This window comes from Clupea harengus, chromosome 9 (assembly GCF_900700415.2).
Source record: "Clupea harengus chromosome 9, Ch_v2.0.2, whole genome shotgun sequence".
NCBI lineage: Eukaryota > Metazoa > Chordata > Actinopteri > Clupeiformes > Clupeidae > Clupea > Clupea harengus.
The window spans coordinates 8,503,897-8,529,852 of record NC_045160.1 but is presented as its reverse complement, the minus strand read 5'-3'; the positions used below and the strand labels follow the sequence as shown (position 1 = coordinate 8,529,852).

Sequence of the window (25,956 nt, the reverse complement as noted above, 5' to 3'; positions counted from 1 at the left end):
GACTTGCCTACCAGAAACAGTTGGGTAGGAGAAATTGATAGGCAAATTACTGAGTACTCATACTTTTAATTCTTGAGAGCATGTAGGCATCGCTGATTTTATTTTCAACTGCAACAAGGACACAAATAAATAATTGTATGTACAAACAAGTACTGCTTTATCACCATGTGCCAATACAAATCTATTCAATTACAATTATAATTACAATACAGTCAGTGTTCAAACCTACTGTTCTTACATTAAGGCATGCGTTCAAATGGAAATCCTGTCTGGTTTATTTGACTAATCCATCCAGCAAAGTCTGAGTGTCTATCAAGGCTAGCTCTTCATCCTTCACCCACTCGTCCTCTGATGGAAGAAGGTTGGGAACTCGTGGTGATGGGATAGGGGTTTTGCTCATAGGAGACAGTATCTCAGACCTCCGAGGAGGATTGAACGTTTTCTTTACATGAGGAGACATTACAGTACCCAGGGGGTTAAGAGGAGGGGGAGATGGGATACGTGACAGGTACTCAAAACCCCTCCTTCTCTTCAGGTTTTTGGGCTGTTTTCCCTCCGAAGCACTGGCTGCCAGAGTCCTCTTGCCCACAGGGGTGACGGGCTCAAGAAAGGGTGGTGGCTGTTGTGATGAATAAATAATAAATTAATAATTAATTAGTCTGACATGGAGCAGCGAATGCCTTCCTTTTCATAAAATGCCAGCAATGAGCTCACTGTCCTCTCACCTTACAGAGATCAGATGTCCCACCTAGAGGTTTTGGACATGGCTGGATCGATGAGCCATGCATGGGGATTAGGCTGGAGAGCTTCTCCTCTGCACCCTTGGAAAAGTGTTCTAGGCTCTAAAACACATAAAACAGAAAATCAGTGGTAAGGGAAGATTACAGTCACTTGAAACAGTATCGGGCTACGACTCATGTTTGATAATGCAGGTGCGTTTGGCAATTAGAAACAGGCAAGTTGACGTACCTGGACAAAGCTCTTTAGCTGCCTCATTCGCTCCTGGATATGAGGTTCCGAAGAGCTAGTCCTAAACAGTGTAAAGTCTCCTGCATACAAGGCTGGTATGGGGGCTGAGGCCTGACGGAGGAGGGCGTTGCTCACTATTAAGAGGGCCAGAGGCTTCACCAGCTCCTCCACAGCCAGCTGTCTCAGAGGCCCAGAGCAGCGTACAGACACAAAGTCCACCTTCTCATCAACCAGGTACAACGCTGGAGAGGCACCTGCATTCATGAGCAAATTAAACAGCATACCCTTTTTAATTCCTTCTCTCTGCTAAAATCCCATTTACTCTACTATCACATTTATTATCCAGTCTTAGACTCCCCCTTGAAGATATATTCTCTTTCAGAGCTTTACTCTGGCGGAGCTGATGACAGCCTTCCAGCCAGCCGCAGTGCTATTCCAGACCCCAGTCTAAGGAGCCAAACCAGAGTAATAAAGAGAGTGAAGGTACCATTTCTGTCAGCGATGTAGATGACATATCCCACAACATCCACCTCCCCACAGGGAGAGTGGAACAAAGGGTTCTGAAGAGAGTTGAAGCTTGCGCACTGACGTGGCTCGAAACATTCCCGTAACATCTCCGGCAGAACCTTATATACAAATACAAACAAATTAATTTCAAGATGGCCAGTTCATTGTATCCAGTCCATTCAAATCAGGTATCATTTTCACAGTCATTGTAGCAGTAATGGTAGATGGAATAGAAATAGTAGTAGAAACAGTAACCTTCATGTTCTCGAAGTATGTTTTCTTGGTGGCAGTGAGCTGGATAGCAGCGGTGGTGGCTTTCCTCTTGCCCACTGATGTAGACAGGTGATAGGTTCGGTATCTGCCCCCCTCCTTCAACAGGGAGAGCAGCTCCATGGAGGGGCGCCAGATGTTAAGCAGGAAAACTGAACATGAAGGTCATTATGGTCATCCTTCCATCCATCCATCCATCCTTCCTTCCTTACTACAGTCCTTACTACAGTCTTTGCTATAAATTGACAGGATATGATCTGAACTGAGATATGATCTGATTGCAAACACTGATTTGGCAAGTATGTGCCCTGAGACGAGTCCACAACACATCTGCAGCAAAAAGACTATAAAAACTACTTTGAAGACACCCAAGCACATAACTGCATCCGTGAGAGTATCATGAGGGCACACGTTCAGCACTATACCTGAGCCTTTACTGCTGCTGCTGCTGCTGCTCTGCTGGCGGGTGGAGTCGCAGACTGCAAGTTTCCACACTGGGGTGACAACCCTGCTGTGGCAATTGGCACTCCCCTGCTGTGCCTCCTCCAGAGCCTTTCGGACCCGCTCCTGCAGCTGCACCTGCCTCCTCTCGTCCAACAAGCGCCTGAAGCTGCACAGACTGGACAGCTGCTCCTCACGCAGGTCAGCCTAACACCACCACCACAACAACAACAATGTTAACACAGTTAAACTGCACACCTTGCATTTATGAAAAACTAAATTGAAATTGGTAGTGATCGATACTTCTCTAGAGGAAAAAAATATGATTATTTGATCATTTGACAACACAATTTGACTTAAATCACTGAATTCCTCTGAAATGCCCAAGCAAAACCAAACCAGGGAAGACCATCACAGACAGCATTTCAGAATAATCAGCACGAGCCATAGACATAGGAGGACCTGGACCAGCCATGCCTGTGATGTCAGGGGCCCAGCAAGTTTGCAGTGCAATGGTAGCTAGCCGAGGTGCCAGAAGGGAATGCATATCGGTAATTATACAACCTATTGCCTCATTGTATTCATAAAAAAATGTACAGGCTTGTCACGTGCCCTGTTCACTGTAGCAAATGCCTTGTCCTCCATGTTAGCCCCTGACACCACCTGTCAGCTCTCCCTGTGAGTACCATGGCCTGACCTATAATAAACTCTGCAAAAACAGTTTGGAAATGTGTGTTTGGTCGATTATTTCTCTGTTGTTACAATGCTAATTGGCATTGTATTTTATATCGTTGGAAAGACTGTTTATTTACCTGTGGAGGAGCAGCACAGCTGATTATGTGGGTAGTGCCCAAGTAAAATTTGCCAAAATTCTCTACCAATGCTAACCTGTTCACTGTGTAAACACTGACGATATATGTTTATCAAAATGATGATGAAAAAAAAGAAAAGATAGCACTTTATTAGAGCCTGGAGACAATCAAGCGCCTAGAGACAATTGTTTTGGGACTGTATAAATACAATTGAATTGAAAAATGTAATTTAAAGGGTGAGTGCATAAGACATTCATAAAAAATAAATAATGCTTATATTACTATGGAATATCTTTCCCCCTAAAATAAGTCCTCTTTTACGGTCATATTTTCCAGTCAACTACAAATATTGGCTCTGTAAAAATGGGACCTTTCTCTGTAATGCAAACTTCTTTTATCCACTATTAGTATACCAAAGTAAAATAGGTGAGCAACACAGTGAAGGTAAAGATGGACTCAAGGGTTATTACCCTTCACAGCGATATTTAAAACAAATTGCCTTTAATTATACTTCTAACCCCTGTGGAGTCAGAGGGTACTTTTATTATCTACTCTTTTCTCTTGAATAGAATAGATTGCAAGGAGAAATGGTAACATCTTCTTTGAAAGGTGAGTGTATGGCACATTCATAAAACCTTGAATGCTTCGTAATACATTTATCAATGCTGCGCAAAGCATAAATCAACATTCATACACTAAGTTACATAACTATGGAATACAATTATGTTTTTCCCCTTTTCACTATTGTATTTTTCACACAACTTAAAATATTAGCTTTGTAAAAATGGCATGGCTTGGCCCTTTCACTGTAAGGCAAACGTCTCTCAATCAGCTATTTCTGTATCAAAGTAAAACAGATAACCAGCATAGTCAAGATCAAGATTTCAATCCAATATTTGCTCATAATGCTCATAATTGCTCATAATATATTTAATGTCCTTCACTGCCCATATAGTAATGTGACATGCAAAGCCGCATTCATAAGCCATTCATAAATTATTTCCAAAGGTTGGACAACACCACATAGTAAAGTGACTTAACACTCCAGAGTGCTTGTCCCTACAGGGTAATGGAAGGTAGAGGATGCCTCTCAGTGAACACAACCTGATTTAAGAAGACGGCTTTAATAAGCACATAGGGTACAATAACATATGAACATCTTTTGCAACACATTTCAAAGTAAGATCAACCAAAACCTTTGTTTTAAATACATATCAAACATTTTCATTTAAGTGGAAAATAGAGTAGCTATTCGCTAAAAAAAATGTTTCCCAAGATAGTATTCCATAGTTATGTAACTGAGAGTATGGATTTTGATTCATGCTTTATTAAGCATTGATGCATGTATTATGAGGCATTTAAGTGAGGTTTTATGAATGTGCTATGTAATCACCCTTCAAATAAAGTGTTACCATAGAAAGCACTGTACCCACTCAAGCATTCATTCATACACAGATTCACCTATTCATGCATCCATTCATTCAGATTCACCCGTTCACTCACCTACGTCTGTCTGTCTACCTGTGACTGACCTGTACGTAGGTAGGGTTAGACTGCATGGCCTCATGAAGCTCCTCCCCATCTTCTAAAGCTTCCATCTCTCGGCGACTAAGAGCCCGTTTCTGGTTCCTTGTCTTTCTCTTTCCTGTGAGACAGAGGACAAAGGGAAAAGGCTTAGTCGTGTTGTGCTGAGGAGATACCATATGACTGACGTATTTGGGGATATAAAAACGACCTTGTTCCTCCTCCTCCAGGTGAGCCTGAATGCGGCTGAAGAGCGCCTCCATGGCCTTCTGCTTCCGCTGCTCATGACTCCTGGCTTCCCTCTCCTCAGCACGCTCACTGCGGAAGATGAACACCCCTCCAGCTGTTTTCTCCATCCACTGTTTGGGCAGATGAAATCTCGTTGCATAGTCTCACACATCAAAATAGAAATTCCTTCAAGGGTGCCATGTGTTAGAAAGGAGTCTAGTCCTACCTGCATGGGGTAACACCTCAACACCAGCGTGTCCACACAGCCCACCACACCCCCATCACTGAACAAGGTGCCCAGCGGGAGCTGGAACGGCCGTGGGTCACGGTGGTAACCCAGCCGGGCATCCCACCGTGCTGGTCTGGTGCTGTTAGCTGAAATCTAAAGCCATAACAAACTGTTCACTTCACTCGAGTATACCACCAAGTAATCAATCAGCCAACCAATCAGCAAATGCCTAAAAATCTTTGTACAGGAACAGATCATGTCAAAGTGTTTATATGGGAAACATTCCTTGTGTCTCATCTAGCCATTTGTCATGCCACCAGACTGTCTGGTTGTTGTTAATAAAGAGACAATTACTTTACTCATTTTCTTAATGCTCCCTATGGTATTTAGTCCTTACATCAATCTTTCCACCCTTACCTGGTGTTTGACCTATGATCATGTGACGGAGAGGGGGAGGATCTGGGCAGTCTGATCTGTTGGTGATGTTTGCTCACCTTCAGCATCAAAGACTCAGGAGCCTCCAGAGGAGGGCAGGCATCCTGAGAGCCCACCAGCTCAGCTCCATGGGTCACCAGCTTGTCTCCCACACTCAAGCGCCCCCTCTGCAGCAGGGCAGTAAGGGGAGGGTCTAGCAGGGCCCTGAGTGTGTACCAGCCGTCCGTCAGCCAGAGGGCAGCTACCGGCCCCTCAGTCTTGGAGGCTGTCCCAGAGGTCTCCACACCACACACACACAGGACCAATGTCTTGGCCGGAGTGTCATCCCTCTCTGTGATCCTCCTCAGGGCTGATCTCTGGCTCTTGTCAACCTCCACATCATACCTGATAAACCAGGTACAGTCAACACACCATAGCTGAGCCAGGTTCTCTGTGCTACTGTGTAGAAACAGAAGGGAGTTGTACCTGTACTTCAGCTGCAGTAGCACCTGCTCTGGAGTGAGGCAGAGGCCACCCAGCTCCTGGGGAAAGGCTCTCTCCATGGAGGCCCTCTTCCACACGATCCAGCGGTAGTGGTTATACACCCATTCCTCACTGATCAGCCCTGGGTCAACACCAGGAGTATCACACAGTGCTCTGGGTAGGAAGGAATTTCACAGAACAAGTATACATTAGACTGCAGACATGCAACAAATTTGATGACATGATTAAGAATCCTCTTAGTTAACAATCCCCTAATTGTTGCAACATTGGATGAGTTCTGAACTCTTTGAACTTAGCTTTACAAAGGTGGGATGCTGATGGGAGTGTTTCCACTGAAATTCTTAATATGAGGAGTCATTGAGCTTGTTCTGGTGTCTTCTCTGAGTCAACCACATATCTGTGAGCATATCTGAGTGCTACCTGTAGAATACTTAATATGAGGAGTCACTGAGCTTGTTCTGGTGTCTTCTCTGAGTCAACCACATATCTGTGAGCATATCTGAGTGCTACCTGTAGAATACTTAATATGAGGAGTCACTGAGCTTGTTCTGGTGTCTTCTCTGAGTCAACCACATATCTGTGAGCATATCTGAGTGCTACCTATAGAACTGCTCCTTTCCCAGCATTCCTCTGTGGTCTGGGATGAGCCAGCCTCCGTCAGCCAGCTGAACTCCACCAGCCTGGCTGAGCGCCTCCGACTTGAAGAAGTGCTCCCACAGGAACTGGAAGGACTTAGCACTGCCACTGTTGACCTGAACCACCTCAGAGGGCACTCCATACACATACAACTGATGGAGAAAACACCAGGAAGCACTCTATAAATGTACAACTCATGTACAGCAACAACAAATAATTTGCAGTATTGCACTTCAATCAGAAATCAAATCTGCTCCGTACCAATTTCTCCGGGTGCCGTCTTGGGCACTTGTATCCCACGGTGGCTCGGAGGGAGACTCTGGCAACGCCAGACGTCTTTGCGAGGAAGAGGCTTCCTGGAAGAGGTCTGATTGTCTGCCGTTTCTTCTTTCTGATCCTCATGTCCTGCATATCTCTGGCCAGCAGTATGCACCGTAAGGCTTCCTCTGAAGCAGGGGAAATAGAAAAAAGTTTCTCTCTGCTGCAATTCTATACACACAAGAACAGATACATTTCAATCTTAGATTCAGAGTAAGTCCAACAGAAAGCTACTAATCATTCAGACAGTAGAATGGAAGTTCAGTTCTTAGATTTAGCAAGGTTACCTGAAGGGGTAGATGATTTAAGACCTGAAGGGGTAGGTGATTTAAGACCTGCAGTGGGTACATCTCTGTTTGGTGCCTCATGATTGAGGGCATGCTCATCACTGTGGTTGAAATCATCCCTATCTTCGCATGGAAGAATCCTGCCATGGCTTGAATCCAGAGGGGTGAAGTGGTCCTGAAAGCAAGCCTCAGCTTGAGGGCAAGTCTTTTTAATAACAGGAACAAACCCACTGCATTTAGCATGCACCTCAGTGTGGCCTTCAGACTCAGCTGCAGGGTGAAATGGGCTTTTGCTGTCATTAACTTTTGATTTGAACGGTGGCACAAAAACACTGGGTGCACTATGGTCTACTGATCTCTCCCCTTTCTGTCGTTCAGGATTAGTCTGTTTTCTAAAGGGGGGCACAAACATGGGGACCCTTTCCCCAAACTGTTTGGCACAGGATGACTCAGAAGTGGTCAGCTCTGGCTCATCATTTATCCTCTTTGGTGCCACAGTAATCCTAAACCAGGACAGACAACAATATGAATAGAGTTAAGTTCACTTTAAAGGATTTGGCAGATGCAACAAAGAGAAATTTAGCATTATGCATAACAAAACAAAATGCATGTACCAATATTAAATAAAGAATACTTATATGTAGTGTGTTCTATTGAAATAAATCCTACCTATGTGGTTGAGTGATATTTGGCTGTAGTAGCACATTGCATCTTACCGTCCTATCACTCAAAACACCTGAAAAGAAATTTCAAAGATGTAATTAAGAATGAGGCTATAGAAACAGGAATTAAGTGCTACAGCCAACTACTGAAATGTGTATCTTACCAGTAGGGGAGCTTTTTAAAGGTACAAGAAGAGGTCTATTTGATGACTTGTTAAGCTCTGCTAGAAGACGTCTTTTCAAAGGTGGCTGATCTGAACGTCATAAAAAAGATGTCGCAATCATGAATTCAGGCATCTTGTTTTAAAACACAGCTCATTGTCTGCTTGTATTTATGGAACACTTGAAATGGCTTTGATAATGAAATAAAAACATTATTTTAAATCTTCAAAACCTACTCATACCTTTGGAATCGTCATTTTCCAAATCTCGTTTCCCACTCAATCTTTTTTCCACATGTGGATTTACTTGACTTGCACCTGATGTTACATGGAGAGCAGCATCATGAAGATCCTCATCCTCCAGTAAGGCCTTGGCGCAGGCCATAGCTTCCTGTTCGAAGTATCTTTCCTGGGTGGTGGTGCAACTGCTCAGATTGTCTGACTGAAAGCTCAACCCAGAGGAGTCTCTTTTAGTGTGTCCTGACAGGAAGGAACTGTTGCACTGGTTCCTTTCAGGGTCTGGAGGTGCGTCCAGACACAGTTTGCCGCTGGAACTGCCGGTCTTTCCTGGTTTAAAGTCAGTATTTCTTTCAGGGAGTGTATCATCAACACATTGCTCTAACTGCTTACATGCTTCCTTCAAAGCTTTCTTTGACACAGAGACACCTTTACCACTTGCTGTGCTAAATCCAAAACTTATGCTTGAATGTTCTCCATGTTTTGTGTCTCCATTTTGGGCAGTCTCTGTTGTGATGTTAAGACAACTCCCAACGTTGTTTGCCTCAGGATCAGTATGACAGTTGTTCTCCGTGCTTCTTCCACAATTGGCAGCAGGGATTCTTTGCATTATTTCCATTGGAACTTCACTGCAATCATCAAATATAGCATGTGCAGCTTTAAGTGACTTTGCAGGTATGGACAAACCTTTGCCACTTGCTGTGTGAAAACTCAGACTTGTGTCCTGCCGATTCATTTGTTTTTCATGCTGCAGTGCAACACCCATTATGGGCTCTGTGTCTTCTGGTTTTGGGCCTTCATCAAACAAGAGCTTGGCATGTTGGACAGCAGTGTTGGACACGGATACAAGTTTGCCACTTGCCGTGCTGAACCCACAATGGTTGACTCTTGGGTTACCGAGTGAATGTTCACTGATATTCATGGCTCCGGTTTCAGTCATCAAGTCCTCAGTTTTAATACCACGGGGACTGCCAGCATCATTTTTCACTGAACTATTTTTGTGGGCATGTTCAGTTTTAATCCAGTTTGTTTCTGATGATGTATCACAGTCAGTTAATAATGCTTTTGCAGCTTGAACTGACTCAGCTGAAATAGATATTCCTTTACCACTTGCTGTGCTGAAACCTAAACTGTGCTGCCCACTGTGTCTTTGCACTGGTGGAAGTTTCACTGTGGACCCATTCATATGTTCTTGGCCTTGTGGTTGCACACATTCATCCAAAAGTGTCTTTCCTTTCTGAAGAGCAGTACTTGATACAGACATACGTTTCCCACTCGCTGTACTAAATCCAAAGCTTTTTCCTGAATCACTGTGGCCCGTTCCCGTGTTGCTACAGTGTTCCATTTTTTCTGGCTTATCACAATCTCTGAACAAATCCATAGCCTCCTGAGTAGGTTTTCCAGAAACTGACATTTTACCTATATCTGTGTAAAAAACTGAATTTTTAGTAACTGGAGAAGTTTTTACTGAAGACTTCGTAAAATCAAACTCATCATGGCCATTCTCTAGAAAGTCACTCAAAATACTTTTCGCTTTTGACAGCACTTCTTCAGACACAAACACAGATTTCCCCCCAGCAGTTCGGAAACCAGTGTTTCTTTTGTCTGGATCACAACCCATCAAATTTGATTCCAATGGAGCATCTGGTTTTGCTTCTATGCAGGTTGAATTCACGGCACATCCAGCACAGTCTCTTAAAGTCACTGCCGCCTGATGGGCCTTGTTTGAAACACACACAACGTCCTTACTTACAGTCTTGTACCCTCCTCCAGGTTTTATCTCAGCATTCTGAGTCACTGTACTTGCATTGTGTGCGTTAGATACACACTCATATGACTGACTATCCTTATCCAGATTCCAGGCCTTTGGTGATTCCTCTACAGACACAGAAACCATCTGAGCACCGTCTGTGTTGAAGCCACCACATGATGGCCCACCACTAAAAGCTTTGAGCGAACTTCCAGTAATGTTTGTTTTCAGCCTGTGAGGGGTGACAACACCACAACCTGTAGACGCCTCCTGTGCTGACTGAGTTCCACTTAACCTTGTTTCATCATCATGTGTTGTGGCATTTATATAACCTTTGGACTCCACCCCAGATTCTGTGTCATCAGACTCAGTATGGTGACTCAGAAGTGCCTTTGCCTGGAGTAATGCCGTTTCAGACACATGCACTTTTCTGCCTCCCGCGGTTCTGAATCCACAGAAGCTTTCCTCTGAGCAAGAACCAGCTGAATTGAGTGTTATACTGGAGTTCATCTTCACTATAGTTTTACCAAGAATATCTTCATCCTCAGACTGCCTAGTTCTACTGAGGACAGATTTGGGGGTTTTCTTGATGAAAAAAACAGTGTCAGAGCTACAGTTGTCCAATGATGACTCAGTACTAGAGCTGTCAGGGAACTCTGGATTCCTGATCATGACATTTTGCCTATTCACCTTTTCAGCATGGCTTTTGTGACTTCTATCTAAATCATCAGAATAGCCCAGTGCTGGTATTAGATTTTTCACAGAAGCGTTCAAATCAATCTTAAAATCTACAGAAACTGGTATGTTTTCTGATTGTGATGACATTTCACCTACTGACATATTTTGAACCTTGACCTGTAAAGCTTTGTTTAATTTAACACTACCTTTCTGTACAGGCATATGATGTTCTATGTCAGTGCTAAAACTATCATCGAAGTTGATGCCCGTCAGAATGTCTGGGTCCCATTCTTTCCCTCCAGTCTGCTGAACAGATTCCGGGGGTTTGCTGGAGTTCACCTTGGCTGGTTTGACCTGCGTGAACTCACACTGGCTGTTGGCATCCTCCAACAGGCTGCAGAGCTCGGACACATCGGCTCTTTGTGATGCCGTTAAGGGGGAACAAGCATCTGCTGGTGGGGATATGCTCGTCACATCCAGTACTGACTTCAGGTCTCGTGCTTTTTCACCAGCCTCCTTTAATTTGATTCCAATGAGGTTGTCTGTGGTGGATTCATCTTCTAATTCCTTGAGCATTTTCTTGGCTTTCCAGATACTCAATGAAGAAACACTAATTCTTCTGTCTGCTGCAGTTCTGAAACCAGACACATCCGAAGGGGAATGGGGAGTACTGTTCTTCTGGCGTGTGGTGTTCTGCTGCCTTGAGCTGAGATGGCTCCTCTTTCTACCGTCCTGAGTGCCTTTAGTGTTGTCTGATCCGTCTTTGCTGGGTAGGGCAGTGATGGGAGAGTCAGTGATGTCAGATTCTGCAAATTCATCCAGTAAGGCCTTTGCCCTCTCTATGGCCTCCTGGGGAAAGGATATAATCTTGTCACTGGCTGTTTTGAAACCAGAAAAAGGTTGGTTTTGAGAAGCTGTGAAACTCCTGGAAACTTCATAACCTGTTGTTGAATGGCTACCATTGGAGGTTGTGTTGTTGTTGTGGTTGAGTGTTTTACTCTCTCCTGTTTGGGGAACCTTAACTAGACGTCTGTTACTTATATCTGGCTGTGACAGGATGCCATGCTGTCCTGTGATGTGAGAGCTATTTTGCTTATTGATGGGGTCGGTCTCTTGCTTGCACAGCGGTTGGGTTCTAGCATCCGAATTCTTCTCTGGACCAGATGGAGTGGAGGAGCCCTGGCACGGCACCACCTCCTCACGTCTCACAGGTGATCTGCTTTGGACAACCTCCTCCTGACTAAAGTCCTCTGCAAATGCCTTGCACAGCTGTGTCATGTCAACATCTTTTTCAAAAGTGGTAGAAGGAACAACCTGACTTCTGCTTCTGTGAACTTCTTGACACTGCCCTCCTGTTTGCTGTTTTGTACTTTCAGAGGATTGTCCACTTTTAAGAATGTCTGAAAAAAAAGCAGCTTTATGTTACAAAAATACACAAGAAATACAAACAGTAAAATAAATGGTCTTTCTTTACCAACTGAATTTTTTTTACCAGGGCATGGCATTGTAGGAGACTGATGAAGTGGTTTGTAGAACCGCTGCCTGACATCTTGCCTTGAAGATGCTGAGTCTCCTACAGGGTACATAAACTTCTTGGGTTTCCTAGACAAGGAAGGTGCAGATATGGCATCCAGTGGGGAAACAAACACCTGAGGTGCATCCAGCTGTAATTCTGACTGGGATTTCTGCCCATCAGTAACACACACTACAGATGTCTGCTGGTGACACTGAGAGGCATAGTCGTGTTCACGATGCTGGTTAGTGAGGGATGACTCAACTGAGCACGAGCCTGAAATCTCAGACAAGCTTAAAGGAGTCCACTGTGTAGTTTCACAGTTTCTGTTCTTCAGGGGACTGCTAATCTCTCCTGGCCTGGTGGCATCACTAAAGGGCCCGTCTGACTGTGTGCATCCACCCCGCTCTCTGGTCTTCGCCTTCCTGCTGGTGAAGAAGAAGGACAGGATCTCCTCAGTCCCATCAAGAACACTCTCTACGGTGGTGAGCAGTTCTCCATCCTCTATAACAATAAGAATAACAACAACAAAAAACACTAATATTAACAACAACACAATGAAAACAGATTTTTCAGTGCACTTATCTGTAAATCTGAAAGTAAGATATGTTAATCCAAATTGCCCGGTGTGGTCATCTCTAATTCACAGGGGTGCTGTGAGATAATTTATCTGCCTAGTTTGGTTTGGGGATGTCGTCTGTCTTTGGCATGCAAGCAGTTTGCTACTTCTCACAACAGCCTAAGCATTTGTCAGCAACTATCTAGCCTGCAAAGAACTTCTTAATAAGAAGCTTTCTATCGAGTAAAATCTATACTTTAAGACTGTCGGGGGTATAATGGTGCAGTCTCACGGTTAATTTATGAGAATGCATGTTTGATACAGTGGAAAAATCCCCGGCTTATTTCCTCTATTCAAGGCCTAGCACGATATCTAAACTCGTAGGATGCTGCGACTTGCTCGTCTATTGTATCCCGCGTTGAGGAACAATGAATTGTGGTCATTGCACACTGCATTGAGGGGGACACGTGTATATCGAAAACTACATTTTGCAAAAAGGACACCGACCTCGCGGGAGTACACTCTTTAGATACAGAGGTAATCATTCTAATCACCAAATCGATTTCGGTGCGGTATATGATTTTAGGAACTGAAAAAACACTGCTCAGTACATAGTCACCTTTAGCCTTCTCAGTGGACAGCCTATCCTCTTCTGATGTTGGCAAGATGTCATCTTTGAAGATGGGAGGAAAAAGCTTCCGCACAAACTTAAAGAGAACAGAGGATAGTCTTCAAATGGTGTTACATGCAAAGAGTTCTTAGGGCAATATATACAGTGCTTTATCCTATATGAGAGATCTTTTTCAGCTTATAAGAGGAGAAGCACTTTATTGAATATCTCAATACAACTGGTTTGCAAAGGTTCCAGGACTGTGTACTGTCCGGTAATGATTCCAAGTCCACTGACAGTACTCTACTCTAGTGTCTCAAAGCGCTTTACAGAGCCCAGAGCCTGGGCCCCCTTAGTGCAAGCACAATGGCAACATGGTATATGGTATCAAAATAAGGTGTTGTTGGCCACTGCTGAAGCCACTGACAGACATATTAGCATCGATAGACACTGGTTTGACATTCATAAACCTTAATCATTTCAATGTTATGATACTTACAACAACCCTTTCCTCAGTAGTCTTGACTGTAGAGCTTGGTTCTTCTCTCTTAGCTACACCAAAGAAACAAGCGATGAGGAATTTAGCAAATTAAAAAGAAATCCTCAGAACTGTGTGTGTGCATATAGATATACACACATACATATATTCTTACATAAAATGAAGGTGGGCGTCAGAGACGAAGGGGTGTTCAAAGAACTGCTCCAGGACAAGTCAGGATTGATCTGGGCACCGAGGCTTTCCGAAATCCGCTGAACAACCTTAGACTTCATATCAACATGCAAAAACACAAACAGAGTTCAGGCATTCAAGAGAGCAATGCAACATGATGTTTTATATATGGAAAAACATGAATGATGATTTCTTTACCGAAAATCTTTTAGGTGTGTCCTCTGGTTCTGCAAACATACACAAAACAGGATCATGAATAAACTACAAAATGTAGTATGTAGTGTTGTATATTTTATATATATGATGCCAAAAGTGAATACAACTCCTCACAGTAACTACAGGGAGACATCTAAGCTTACCACTGACTATTTTTGGCACTGCACTGTTTTGTTGTTTGAAAGGCCCGCTATATGACAAGCAGAGAGACAAAAATGGCCGTTACAATTTGAAGAATGTCAACATTCATTTTTTTCTTTGGCGATCAATTCACACATACCTCTCTTTTGCTGACCCAAATAGGTATGGGCTAGACTCAATGAAGATCTGTGCAGATGCAGGGGTTCCTGATATGGCACAACACAGAAGATACAATCTTAAATTAAACTGATTTGCAGGTTTGACATGTCCAAAAAAAACAATGAGTTCACCATACTAACAACCAGCTTCATAGTGGATAAGAAATCTTAACCTTCTGTCAAGAATTCTGGAGAGGCGAGTAATGGCTTCGTAAGGAGCTTGGGTGTAGACGTCTGACTGCCCAGAAATATTTCAGCTTTAACTCCAGGGAGTTTAATGGCGACGTCTTCGTGGCATGATGGTCCAGAAGCCATCGCTTCTCCCACATCTGAGTCATCTTTTCTTGATGCTTTCGCAGTCAGTTCCTCAAACCAGTTAGGGGTCAGGGGCCCCAAATCTACCATCACATTAAGAATAGGTTTCATGAAGAATCGCAATAACTGTGTGATGATAGTAATGCTTGCAGAGAGCTGACTTAGCCAAGGAGCTCTTACCCTTCTTGGTGTCATATATGAACACTTCAAACATGCCGGTGCCCCGTTTTTGACTGCAGGTTTGTGTCTGTAAAATCACAGTTTGACTGTGAAAATATAAAGTTAGATCTCTGTCACAAATATTATTTATTTATATGTATTAATATGTTAAGTGGTATTTATATTTATTAATATGCTAAAAAAAAGTGCTTCACAGAGGCAGCTAAATAAAACAGTCAGTGATGAATTCATCAGGTTTTAAAAGATAACAGATTAGGTAGACCATATAAAAACCAATACAAAAATTGTGTTTACGAGCTAGCGAGGTAGTTATCAATATGTGGTCTTGCTCCCTAGACACGCCAATGATAAGTGGGGAGAAAGGGATGTTTAATGGATCAATATTCAATGTATTTCAATTGTATTCTTTTTATTTGAATAGTTTCTAAAATTGTATAGATTTATAGTGTCAAAAAGTGCTTAACAGAGCCTGGCCCCGAAGGGCAATACAAGGCAACACTGGCAAGGAAAAACTTTCCCTTTTAACGGGAAGAAACCTTGAGCCAGCTCTGAAGTTGAAAGTCTGTTGCACATTTCTAGAAGTGCCTGCTATTTGTGTTTGCCATTGTCCTCAAGGCTTCTTGAGTGCACCTGTACACCTGTACTTGGAGCTGTCCACCTGTGATTGGATCTCATGTTGCCATAATACCAGGTGTGAACGGGGTCAATGATTATCCAGCATCAGCACCTCAACTAAACATCAGATATATTCTTCTTCTTCTTATTATTATTATTACTATTAATAATAATACCATTCATACTATTAATTCATTAATTTTAAATAAGCTGTTCATCAATGCTTGAATGCTCTCTCCCCACCTTATCCCCTACCAATTGTGTATGCATCATGTATATACCATGTTATCTTTGTATGTACTGTGCACATTTACCACATGTAGGCTAGCATGCTGATCAAGATATGTCTTTGATTTAATCTGCCATGGTCCTGATTGTTTCCCCTCCCCTTTTGAAGCTAAGTGACTTGCCTTGTAGCCTTATTTTTCACTGGTAGCAGAGGGATAGCAGCAGGCATATTTTAGAGATATAATGGGTTTACAATCTATACAGACAACATAAACGTGCATTTTTAATGAACATAATCGAATGTGGGGTTTTTTACATGTTGTCAACATGTGAAAATGAACACGTTGTTTGTGCGTCAGATATGCGTGTAATTAGTTTGGTCTTCCGTATTTTTTCTACGCTGGATAACATGTCTGATGTCCTGTAGTCTTATCGTAGACTATGCCCCCTGCATTTTGCAGCCGAGATGTATGTATCAATACAATTATCCATATTTGCTGCAACGAGTGTGTATTTTTATCAAGGCTGAAAATGCAGTTTTGGTCTACACCCTCCCTTTTGCACCGAATGTCAGAAACGAAATGTTATGTGTTTTTAGCTCTAATAGTTAGGTGTTGCTACCATCGCAGCACTAAATCTCGGCTAACAATCTGCTCTCAAGTAAGTTAAAACTATAATTGTTGTTTTCCCACGCACACACGCGGACGTATACGAACCCAGAGACGTTATAAGGACTTTGGTGTAACTGTTTTTTTCTGTTGTTAGCTGGGTGGTTCGCTAGCAGAACCAGATACTGTAGGCTAACGTTACTTTCCAGTTAAGCCATTTTACCTCAAGCCATCACTGTTGAAGCAATCTGCGAAAACCACTGACCTGCAGGCTCTTTCAAAGTTCTTAGGACACGACTTTTACAGCAGTGCATCGACCTAGCTTACTATACCCCGCAAACTTAATCAATCGACGAGGATCCACACACTCACTTAACTATTTTGCTTCCGTCTGAACCAGTCAACATTCAACAAAACCCGCCAATGAACACGCACACGCACAGACCAACCTCCGGACCGGCAACTGCAGTGACGTCACGGTGACGTTTCTACTGTTTTAATGCAGCGTTCGAGACAATTCGGAACGCCTTCCCCCCCACGTTTCAACTCAATTGCTGCCTAGTGTTCAAATGGCACCCTACACTTTCTCCCTACCCTAGGTGATGATGCTGATGAGGGAGTGGTGTGAATTAGCTTTTGGTGAGGTGGGGTGGTGGGAGCCCGAAAGAGAGATGCTGAGGGGTGAACGTTTAAAAAAAAATGTGTAGGATACTTCATGATGGCGATTCCTAGAGTATCCTAGGAGTGTCCAAATGATGATGCAGGCCAAAGAGGAGTCTCCTGAATTTGCAGAGGGCATTGCCGTGAAAAGGAGGGAATTTCAAAGGTTCGTGCTGGCCCTTTACACTGTGGCTGAGTCTATATGGCTCTCCTTCAGCAGGTTTTCCACGTTAGTTGAAGTCCCACTGAATGCAGTTTTATTTCCCTTTTGAAAGCCGTATGGTGAATGAACTGTCTCTTCTGGCCGAGGAGCGTTTAGTGGTGCATCGATAAATATGGATGTTTATAAATTTCAATCTCCGAGTAAAACTGTACAAAAGGCAGTGGCTCTTATTAGGCTGGCTTTCCAGGCCCTGGACATTCAGACACTATTAGATGCAGATCCAGCAAAGAACCCCCAAGAACCATTGATTCACCCCAAGATGTTGAGATGGAGAATCTTTGCAATTATTTTGCACATTTGAGTGGGGAGGAAACAAAATGTGGAAATGCAGTTTCATTTTTTACTTTCACCACCATAAAAAATAAATACAGGCCAACTAAGCTGGTCAGGAGTGCCCCACTGTGCACAGCCAGACACAGCCACACACAAAAAATTTCCCTAGGGAGGTTTAGTATTGATCCCCAGTGATGAGAAGAAAAAAATGTCTGTCCAAAGTTTCGAGCCTACCCTATCTGTCAATTTTTTTTCCATGTGCTTGGTGTTTTAGCGCCTATTTGCTCACCAGACAGTCACGTGACCAATTACTCAGGTGTTTATATTTATGCCTAGATACTCACTGGACTAGTAATCCAGCGACCCGGTTTCAATTCCTGAATCCGGCCTGACACTATCAAACTGTGCAGTCCGTCTATGAGTGTTCTTTGTCCTCAGAAAAAAAAAAATCAGTCATTCGATCAACCGAATACAAATCATCTAATCAATCATTTGTTGAATGAATTCACCTTTGTGTTTTTGGTAATTGTATTTTATTTTGATAATACTGTTTTCCTTGAATACAAGGTCATATATTATATGTTGGAGAAAAATGGTGCTTAAGAAACAAAATCATTCCTGTGGTTTCAAACTGTTTCTTTCCTAAGTAGATGGACTTGTTGTACTTGCTCAATACCAGCAGGGGGCAGAGTCACGTGGCGATCTCCTCTGCATTCGTTGTGAACGTTCATACTCATGTTCCACTCATAACTGCACAGAACTCGAAAGCATCAACACGCTGTTGCCTTGCCTCATCATTTCTTCCTTGTTGGTCAGGTTGGTAATGTGTAAAAACAACACTAAAACCCGATAAAAAAACATGTTATGATGTTAGATAACGATTTTGGCTAAGTAGTTTGCGTGATAAATGTGGGTTTGCCTTTGTATGAGATTGAGCTAGTTTAAAGCTAAGCCTCACCTAGGGAAGCTAGCAAACGATGACGGTGACGCAGTTACTTTACTAGTAGAGCTAGCTATCATGGCGCACAAGTGTTCTCCCGCTTGAAATGTACATGTATATTATTTTGTACAAGCCATCAAGCTCGGCTCACACATTTTGTCCCACCATGTTAGGCCAACGTAAATGTTTTGTACTTGGTATTTTTATACTGAATGGATAAAAGTTCACATGGCCATTAGGTATTTGAAGTTAACTGAATGTGAAACTGTTTAAAGTAGTTATTATAATAATAATAATAATGCATTTTATTTGTAAAACTAGTTTTATTTTATTTTTCATTGTATTATTATAGTTTGTCTTCATTCCAAAGAATCTCAGAGTGCCAACATAGTAGAAAAAAACTATAATAATACAATAAAAAATAAAATAAAACTAGTAAACATAAGCATAATAGAAAACTTAGTGACAGTGATTTATCACAAAGCCAAAAACGCCTTCCTGAATAAAAATGTTTTTAGTCCAGTTTTAAAGGAGTCCAGCGTCTGCGTTGCCCTTAGGTGGTCAGGGAGGCTGTTCCATAAGCGTGGCGCTGCCGAGCAAAAGGCCCGGTCGCCTATGGTGCAGAGCTTGTAGTATGGGAACTAGGCCTAGCCAGTCTGTGATTTGTGCGTGCGTTTGTGTGTGTGTGTGTGTGTCTGCTGCTCTCTCTCCCTCCCTACCCCTCACCCCCGTCCACCCTTTCTCCTATGTCCCTGAATAGTCAACATGGGTAAAGGCTTATTTGTCATTCACCTGAATATTAGGAGTTTGCCACATAAAATTGATCTTTTAAGAGCCTGGCTTGTCTATAATAAACCTAGTGTTATCACACTGTCTGAGACTTGATTGAATAATAACATCTCAGATGATGAAATCAAACTGGATGGCTATGTTTTGTATAGAAAGGGGTGCTCGTGGTGGAGGAGTAGCTTATGTCTCCTCAAATGTATTATCCGAGCTTGTAAGCCCAAAGGAAAATCCTGTACACTTTGAATGACTTTTTGTTAAACATAGCTGACCATAGGGAATATTTACAGACCTCCAAACTCCCCCTCAGAGTCAATAAACTGCATAGGCACTACTATTCAATCTGTGGATAGCTCAAACGAGATGATTATCCTTGGAAACTTTAACATCAACTGGTTAGATCGTTCATCTCTAACCGACAGACATTTTTTTGAGAGCTTAAACCTGACTCAACTAATCAGAGAACCTACTCGGGTTGACCATGGATCCAAATGTCTATTAGTCTGGATTTAGGTCACCCACTCTGACAGAATCACTGGTGTACTACCCGATTGCTTTAGTGATCATTCCATGGTTTTCTGTGTATGGAAAATTAGATTACCTCGAGTAAACATCTTAACACAGAGTTTTTCAACCAAGATTTAGTAGATATAAATTGGAATAGGCTTCACCTTATTCCTTTTGTTGAAGATGCTTGGAATTTGTTTTATACTGAAGTTCTTAAAGTTATTGACAAACATGCCCCTTGGATATCAGTAAGGGTTAAGGGCAGACATTTACTTTGGATTGATGCTGATTTAATACATCTTTTTAAACAAAGAGATAAGGCATGGGAAAAGTACCGCCTGTCAAAGGACTCAGCAGACTGGGCTGTATATAAACAATTAAGAAATATGTGTACAACTAAAACAAGAAATGCTAAATCGAACTATTATAAAAATGTCTCTGTCTAATAACTTCAGAAATCCTAAGAAGTTCTGGAAAAGTCTTAATTCTTTACTCAACAAATCTACTGAAAGCATTGGGCCTCATTCTCGAACATTTTCTGAAGTTTCTTCTTAAATGTTTTCTTACGGACTTCGGAAGACCAACGTAAGAAAAGACCTACACCTGATTCATGAACGCCTGAAAATGTGTTCTAATTGCATACATACACGCCCCGCCAGCTCCTTTTAAGGGCACACAACCGTAGTGCCGTGTGCAGTCAGAATCGACCGAATCCACGCGAAAGCAACTCGAAAGTGAATATCAAAGCGGAAAGCGAGCACCGGTCGAGTAAATGCAGATATAACTTTACCGGTGCAGCAGTGTTAATTTCGTTGACGAAAACTATGACGAAAAATATTCGTTAACGACCTTTTTCCCGTGACGAAAACGGATCTTTAAAAATAAAAACTATGACAATCTATTTTAACTCTCGTTGACGAGACGAGACGAAAATGTCACAATTGTTTTTTTTTTCTAAACTTGTATGCACATCATTAATTGAATGTTGCCCGGTCCTGTATCTATCCCTCCTCCACTCCCTGAGATGCCCAGACAGACATGCAAGTGACGCCCTAACAAACGTCATGATGGCTGAAGTTCAGGCACTCGGTAGGCTACTGGAAGAAAAATAAGAATAGATATCTGGACAGTCTTTAATTATAACTTGACAGAAAATAAAACACAATGCATCGCAATAACCGGCGAGAAACCTTGTGGCTTCAAAATAGGTGGGAAGAACACAACAAGAGGCACCTGAAAGCGCACAATACAACCCTGCAATTTATGCCAAGGTAAATTAGCTAGTAACTGTCAATGATAATTAGCTAATGTTAACTAGTTATTAGAATATATTAGCCAACGTTAAGTTAACTTCAAAGGGGCAGTCGAGTGTATAGGTTGTGTCAGCTTAGATAACTAGCTAGTCATTTTTGATTGAAACCTCCCGTTTGGCTTGGCAAATGAGTTCCAAAATGTTTAGCTAGCTAACGTTAGCTAACTATGAGGTAGCATAGCTAAGTTATACTAGCTATCGATAGCTAGCTAAGTTATACTAGCAATCGATAACTAGCTAGTAAACGCATTGCAGAATGGACTATAGGACAGGCCACGCATGACATTAATCAAGAAAAAATAAATGAATATGTGATTTGTTTACATATCCTTGTCTATTTATGCGATTATTATTATCATTGGCACTACTTTCAACTCTCAAACTATCCGTCTAGCTAAATATGTTGGTTATCAGATTGCACAGCAATTCATATGGAGGATATGTGGTTGATTTAACTAAGGCCAGGTAGGCATAGTAGTTGTATTGTGTTATCACATCATTTGAATCTTCAAAATCTAGACTTGATATTCTCTTATATTTTAATAATAATACTGTTAATTAAGTATTGCCTTAAAATTATTATTTACATTGAATTCATTGGAATTCAGCTGTAGGCATATGGAGATCTGTATCTTAGAGACTAATTGCATCCACAGTTTAAGTACTGCAAGCTTGACTATTATGCAGTTGTAGACACTACACAAGGGGTCCCCGGGCCTGAGAAGGGAAGGAAAGGAGTTTAATGTGGCTATAAGATGGACTTTTAAATGTGACTAAAACTAGACTAAAATGTAATGAGACTTCGTGGACTAAAACTAGACTAAAATGCTCTGAGTTTTCGTCGACGAAAACTAGACTAAAACTAAGGAGGATAAAAATGACTAAAAGTGACTAAAACTAATATGCATTTTCGTCTAAAGACTAAGATTAAGACTAAATCGAAAATAGCTGCCAAAATTAACACTGCGGTGCAGGATGTAGATGTGTCCATTCTATTCCACTATGGCTATATCAACGCGATTGAGTTTAGTGCTTATTTATTCACTTACATTTGCAGTGTTTGTGTAGTGCTTGTATTTATTTTAGGACATCACGATGCCTCGTAGAATCATGACTATAAATGTGAAACGTAATGGTTACTTACGTACTTATTATTATTATAATTATTTAAATCCGAGGATGTCTGTAGAGTTGATGTGAATGCAATCACCAACGATTTCTCACAAATTCAGCCCTCTAACACGGAGCGGCCCCGTGGGGCATCTGCTGGTTTTTTTTTTAGGAATTGCATTTAAGAAAAAAACTCTGGCCGATTTACGACTGCTATTTCACGTTCTGAAATTCTTCTGAAGTTCAGCAGGCAATCTCTGAATTAAAGGCAGGTAATGGTGATGGTCTGGAGATCAAGTTTATTAAGCTCGCCTCTCATGTACTGGCATTTCCTTTATGGGATCTATTTAACTTATCGTTATCCATCTGTGTGGTTCCATCAATGTGGAAGTCTGCCAGAGTTACACCTATACACAAGGGTGACAATGTACTTGACCTTAACAACTACAGACCCATTTCCATCATCAGTAGTATAGCAAAAGTGTTTGAAAAACTAATATTTAATCAACTATTTAAATATATTAATGACTTCTCCATTCTGCCACCGAATCAATCTGGTTTCAGAACAAATTTTTCTACAACTACTGCTCTTCTAAAATTCACCAGTGATGTTTCATCCTCCTTAGACAATAACATGTCGACTGGTGCAATATTTATAGATCTCGATATGGTTGATCATTATATGCTTCTTGACAAATTACATACGATAGGCCCTTCTCAACACTCTCTTCTCTGGTTTAATTCTTATCTCCATTCTAGACGTCAGCGTGTCTCTTTTCATGGTTGTCTATCACAGTCCTTAATAATGGAAAAAGGTGTCCCTCAAGGCTCTTCCTTAGGGCCTCTTTTATTTTCTATATTTATCAATGATCTTCCTCAAATATGCTCAGACTGTCTTATTCATCTATATGCAGATGACAGTGATCTACACATCTAACATCAAATCTAAAAGCATTAAATGTTGTTTTCAATAATATATGCAGATTTGTGCTGAGATGTCCTTTTACTACTCACCACTGTATAATGTATAACTCATTGAACTTATTATCACCAAAAGCCAGAAGACAGTTTCACTGGTACCAGGTTATTTTTTAAATGTGTCTATGTGACTATCCTCCTTACCTGAAGGAATATTTATATTATATTTATGAGTATATACTTGTGTATGGGTGTAGGTGTGTGTATATATGTATGTAAATGTACATATGCTATATGTTCTCATGCTTCTCAATAATGCAATATGTATGGGTTTGATATTCAAAAGGGAGTCGGTGGGGCGGGGTGAGGGAGAACTTGAGCGAGTTTGAATGTGCATGTGTTGTATTGTCTTTGTCTTGTGTCTCGAGGACCCCCTCGAAAACGAAATGCTGCAAGGGGTTATCCTCCAAACAATACATTTCAAATAAGTCACTCTACGTACGTAGGCTAACACAGGATCCAGAGCAAACGTGCTACAATGCTTAAAACGCTCCACACAATTGTGTTTAAGATATACAACTAGGGATGGGTATCGTTTTTTTTTCTTTTCGATACCGGTGCTAAAGCAATACTTTTAAAACGATAACGGTGCCTGAACAGATACTTAAAAAAAAGCACAAAACTATGATTGATGAAAGGCTTTTTTTATTGCCAAATATATTTAAAGTAGACTATAAATTAGAGCTGTGAAAAATAACGCGTTCACCGTAGCAATACCAGCCTTAAGTACCACCTCGACGCAATGCATGCGTTGGTCGGCGATGAGTGGAATGCGCCAAACCACCCTCACTGAACAACGTAGGCCCCTCATTAACTCTGCCTGTGACAAGTTGACTAGCACAGTTGCCAAATGGATTGCAAAAAGCTGTAGACCGATTAATATTGTTGAGGACGAGGGGTTCGCCAAAGTTTTGAGAGTGGCAACGGGGGACTCGAGCATCAAAGCAACGCAAAGACGCACAATAATGGCAAAAATCCACGAGCTGTATGAAGCTGAAAAGAAAAAAAAGGAAAATGACTTAACTGCTACGAAACATCAGGCGCTGACAGGGGATCACTGGACTTATGTGAGTAACGATAACTACCTGGGTGTAACTGCACATCTAATCACCAACGAATGGAAGTTAAAGTCGTTTACACAACGTGCATGAAAACAGAAGAGAGCCACTTTGCAGAGGCATGTGCGCACAACAGTTCCAAACTGTTGCAAGCAACTGGGCAATTGAAGACAAAACGACCACTATAGGGATAAACAGTGCTCGTAATATGATAGCCGCGGCTAGACTACTGTAAAAAGGCATTTAGAGGCATTAGATTGTGTCATGGTGTGGTTAATAGTTGATTGACAAAAAAGAGAAACATTTTCAAACATCCTATAAAAACAATGGCTAAGAAGCCCAAATCATTTCTGTTTGATTTAAAAAGAAAAGAAAAATGTTTTTTTCAACCATACAATGGCTAAGAAGCCCAAATTCTGTTTAGGATGAAGATTATATTAATGTTCTATATGGAATAGCAAAGATAACTGCGAAAGAACTGCTGAGTTGCAGCACCATTGGTTTTTTTTTATGAATAAAAAAAGAAAACATGTTAAATGTATATATCCGTCTTTTGTCATAAATCTTTTTGTTCTCACAAAAATATACCGAGAAAATCGGTAATATGTGATTAATCATGATTAATCCACAGAAACCTGTGATTAATCTGATTAAAAATGTTAATCATTTCACAGCCCTACTATAAATATAAATAAATACAAAACACTTGGCTTCAAACGTTTTAACTTAAAACAATGAACAATATATTAACTGTTAACAAAAGTCACACTATACTTAAATAAATACAAATAAATAAAAAACACACACACACTCTGTACACACACTACAGCTTCATACTTCAGCAATTCCTTCTCCGGCAAAATATGACACCTCTCCTGACTAATAGCATGTTCTGCACAGGACAACCCTCTCAGATGGTGTCGATGAGGCCTGTACACACAAGTATGTGTCTGAAGGTACAGACAATATGGGCAGGCTGTCCCTCTTCATCCACCACCTGTCCTGATGGGATTGAAGGCAGACTTTTGTATATCTCAATCTCTTTCTGGACCTGTTCAGCGATGGAGAGGGCACTGCCTTCAGTGGTCGTTGCCTGAAGAAGCTCTCGGTCCTCATCCTCAAACAGCTCCTCTAGGGCTGACTTCTTGGCACGCTTGGCACGAAAAATACATAAAAGTAGTGTTTAGACAAACATGCTTCAAAAGAAATGCATTCATTTAAGATGTTTCATGATTATAGATTTACATGTTTCTCTGCCTTGTCATCCGATCCATCTTCATCAATGTCCTGAAGGCCCTCCATTGGAAGCTGTAGACACAATTTTGCACATATAAATAGCAATACTTCATCATAGAAACTGTAAAATGGCACACATGGGAAACAAGGATGAGCATTAAATACCTGTTCTGTTGCACTGCCAACTGCTGCTTTCTCCAACCTGTCCCAGGCATCAGCAACAGCACACAAAAGTCTGCCCTTGAAGCGAGGGTCCATCAAAATGGCCTCCTAGAGGAAGTTCTGAATGTCTTCATCCTGTAATGAAAACATGACAAACTATTTAGTGTCAAAAATTGTATGGTTTGCCCTCTTTCTTTGTAAGGATAGGCTCTGAATGGAAATGGAAAATACCTGGTATCGTTTTTTCAGATCTCCCCAGACCTTCTCATTC

General features: G+C 41.6%; 1 protein-coding gene across 2 annotated transcripts; it reads right to left on the bottom strand.

The window, feature by feature from the left end:
- Window positions 1-46: 46 nt before the first annotated feature.
- brca2 (BRCA2 DNA repair associated) lies at window positions 47-16,996 on the bottom strand. 2 transcript variants are annotated; one of them, XM_031573265.2, is made up of 27 exons: window positions 16,706-16,996; window positions 14,990-15,075; window positions 14,668-14,892; window positions 14,476-14,542; window positions 14,339-14,385; window positions 14,178-14,206; window positions 13,963-14,074; window positions 13,809-13,861; window positions 13,319-13,406; window positions 12,120-12,644; window positions 8,206-12,027; window positions 7,966-8,055; window positions 7,809-7,875; window positions 7,140-7,642; window positions 6,796-6,980; window positions 6,499-6,686; window positions 5,881-6,051; window positions 5,475-5,799; window positions 4,978-5,133; window positions 4,735-4,882; window positions 4,532-4,644; window positions 2,172-2,394; window positions 1,732-1,898; window positions 1,457-1,595; window positions 970-1,223; window positions 726-842; window positions 47-619 (listed from the first exon to the last, which is right to left on the bottom strand). In XM_031573265.2, the coding sequence occupies exons 2-27, from the start codon at window positions 15,021-15,023 to the stop codon at window positions 275-277; spliced, it is 8,193 nt and encodes a 2,730-aa protein (XP_031429125.1). In that variant the 5' UTR covers window positions 15,024-15,075; window positions 16,706-16,996; the 3' UTR covers window positions 47-274. The 2 variants fall into 2 exon arrangements, with proteins under 2 accessions (XP_031429125.1, XP_031429124.1); XM_031573264.2 differs by having other exon boundaries at window positions 16,813-16,996.
- Window positions 16,997-25,956: the final 8,960 nt, after the last annotated feature.

Excerpts from the sequence above, each read along its gene's own strand:
- brca2 (XM_031573264.2), bottom strand. The coding sequence starts at position 16,847 with ATGTTGACTGGTTCAGACGGAAGCAAAATAGTTAA. Across the intron at positions 4,883-4,977 it reads TGAGGTGTTACCCCATGCAG|TGGATGGAGAAAACAGCTGG; the intron begins GTAGGACTAGAC and ends CTGCCCAAACAG. Across the intron at positions 843-969 it reads AGCTAAAGAGCTTTGTCCAG|AGCCTAGAACACTTTTCCAA; the intron begins GTACGTCAACTT and ends TATGTGTTTTAG.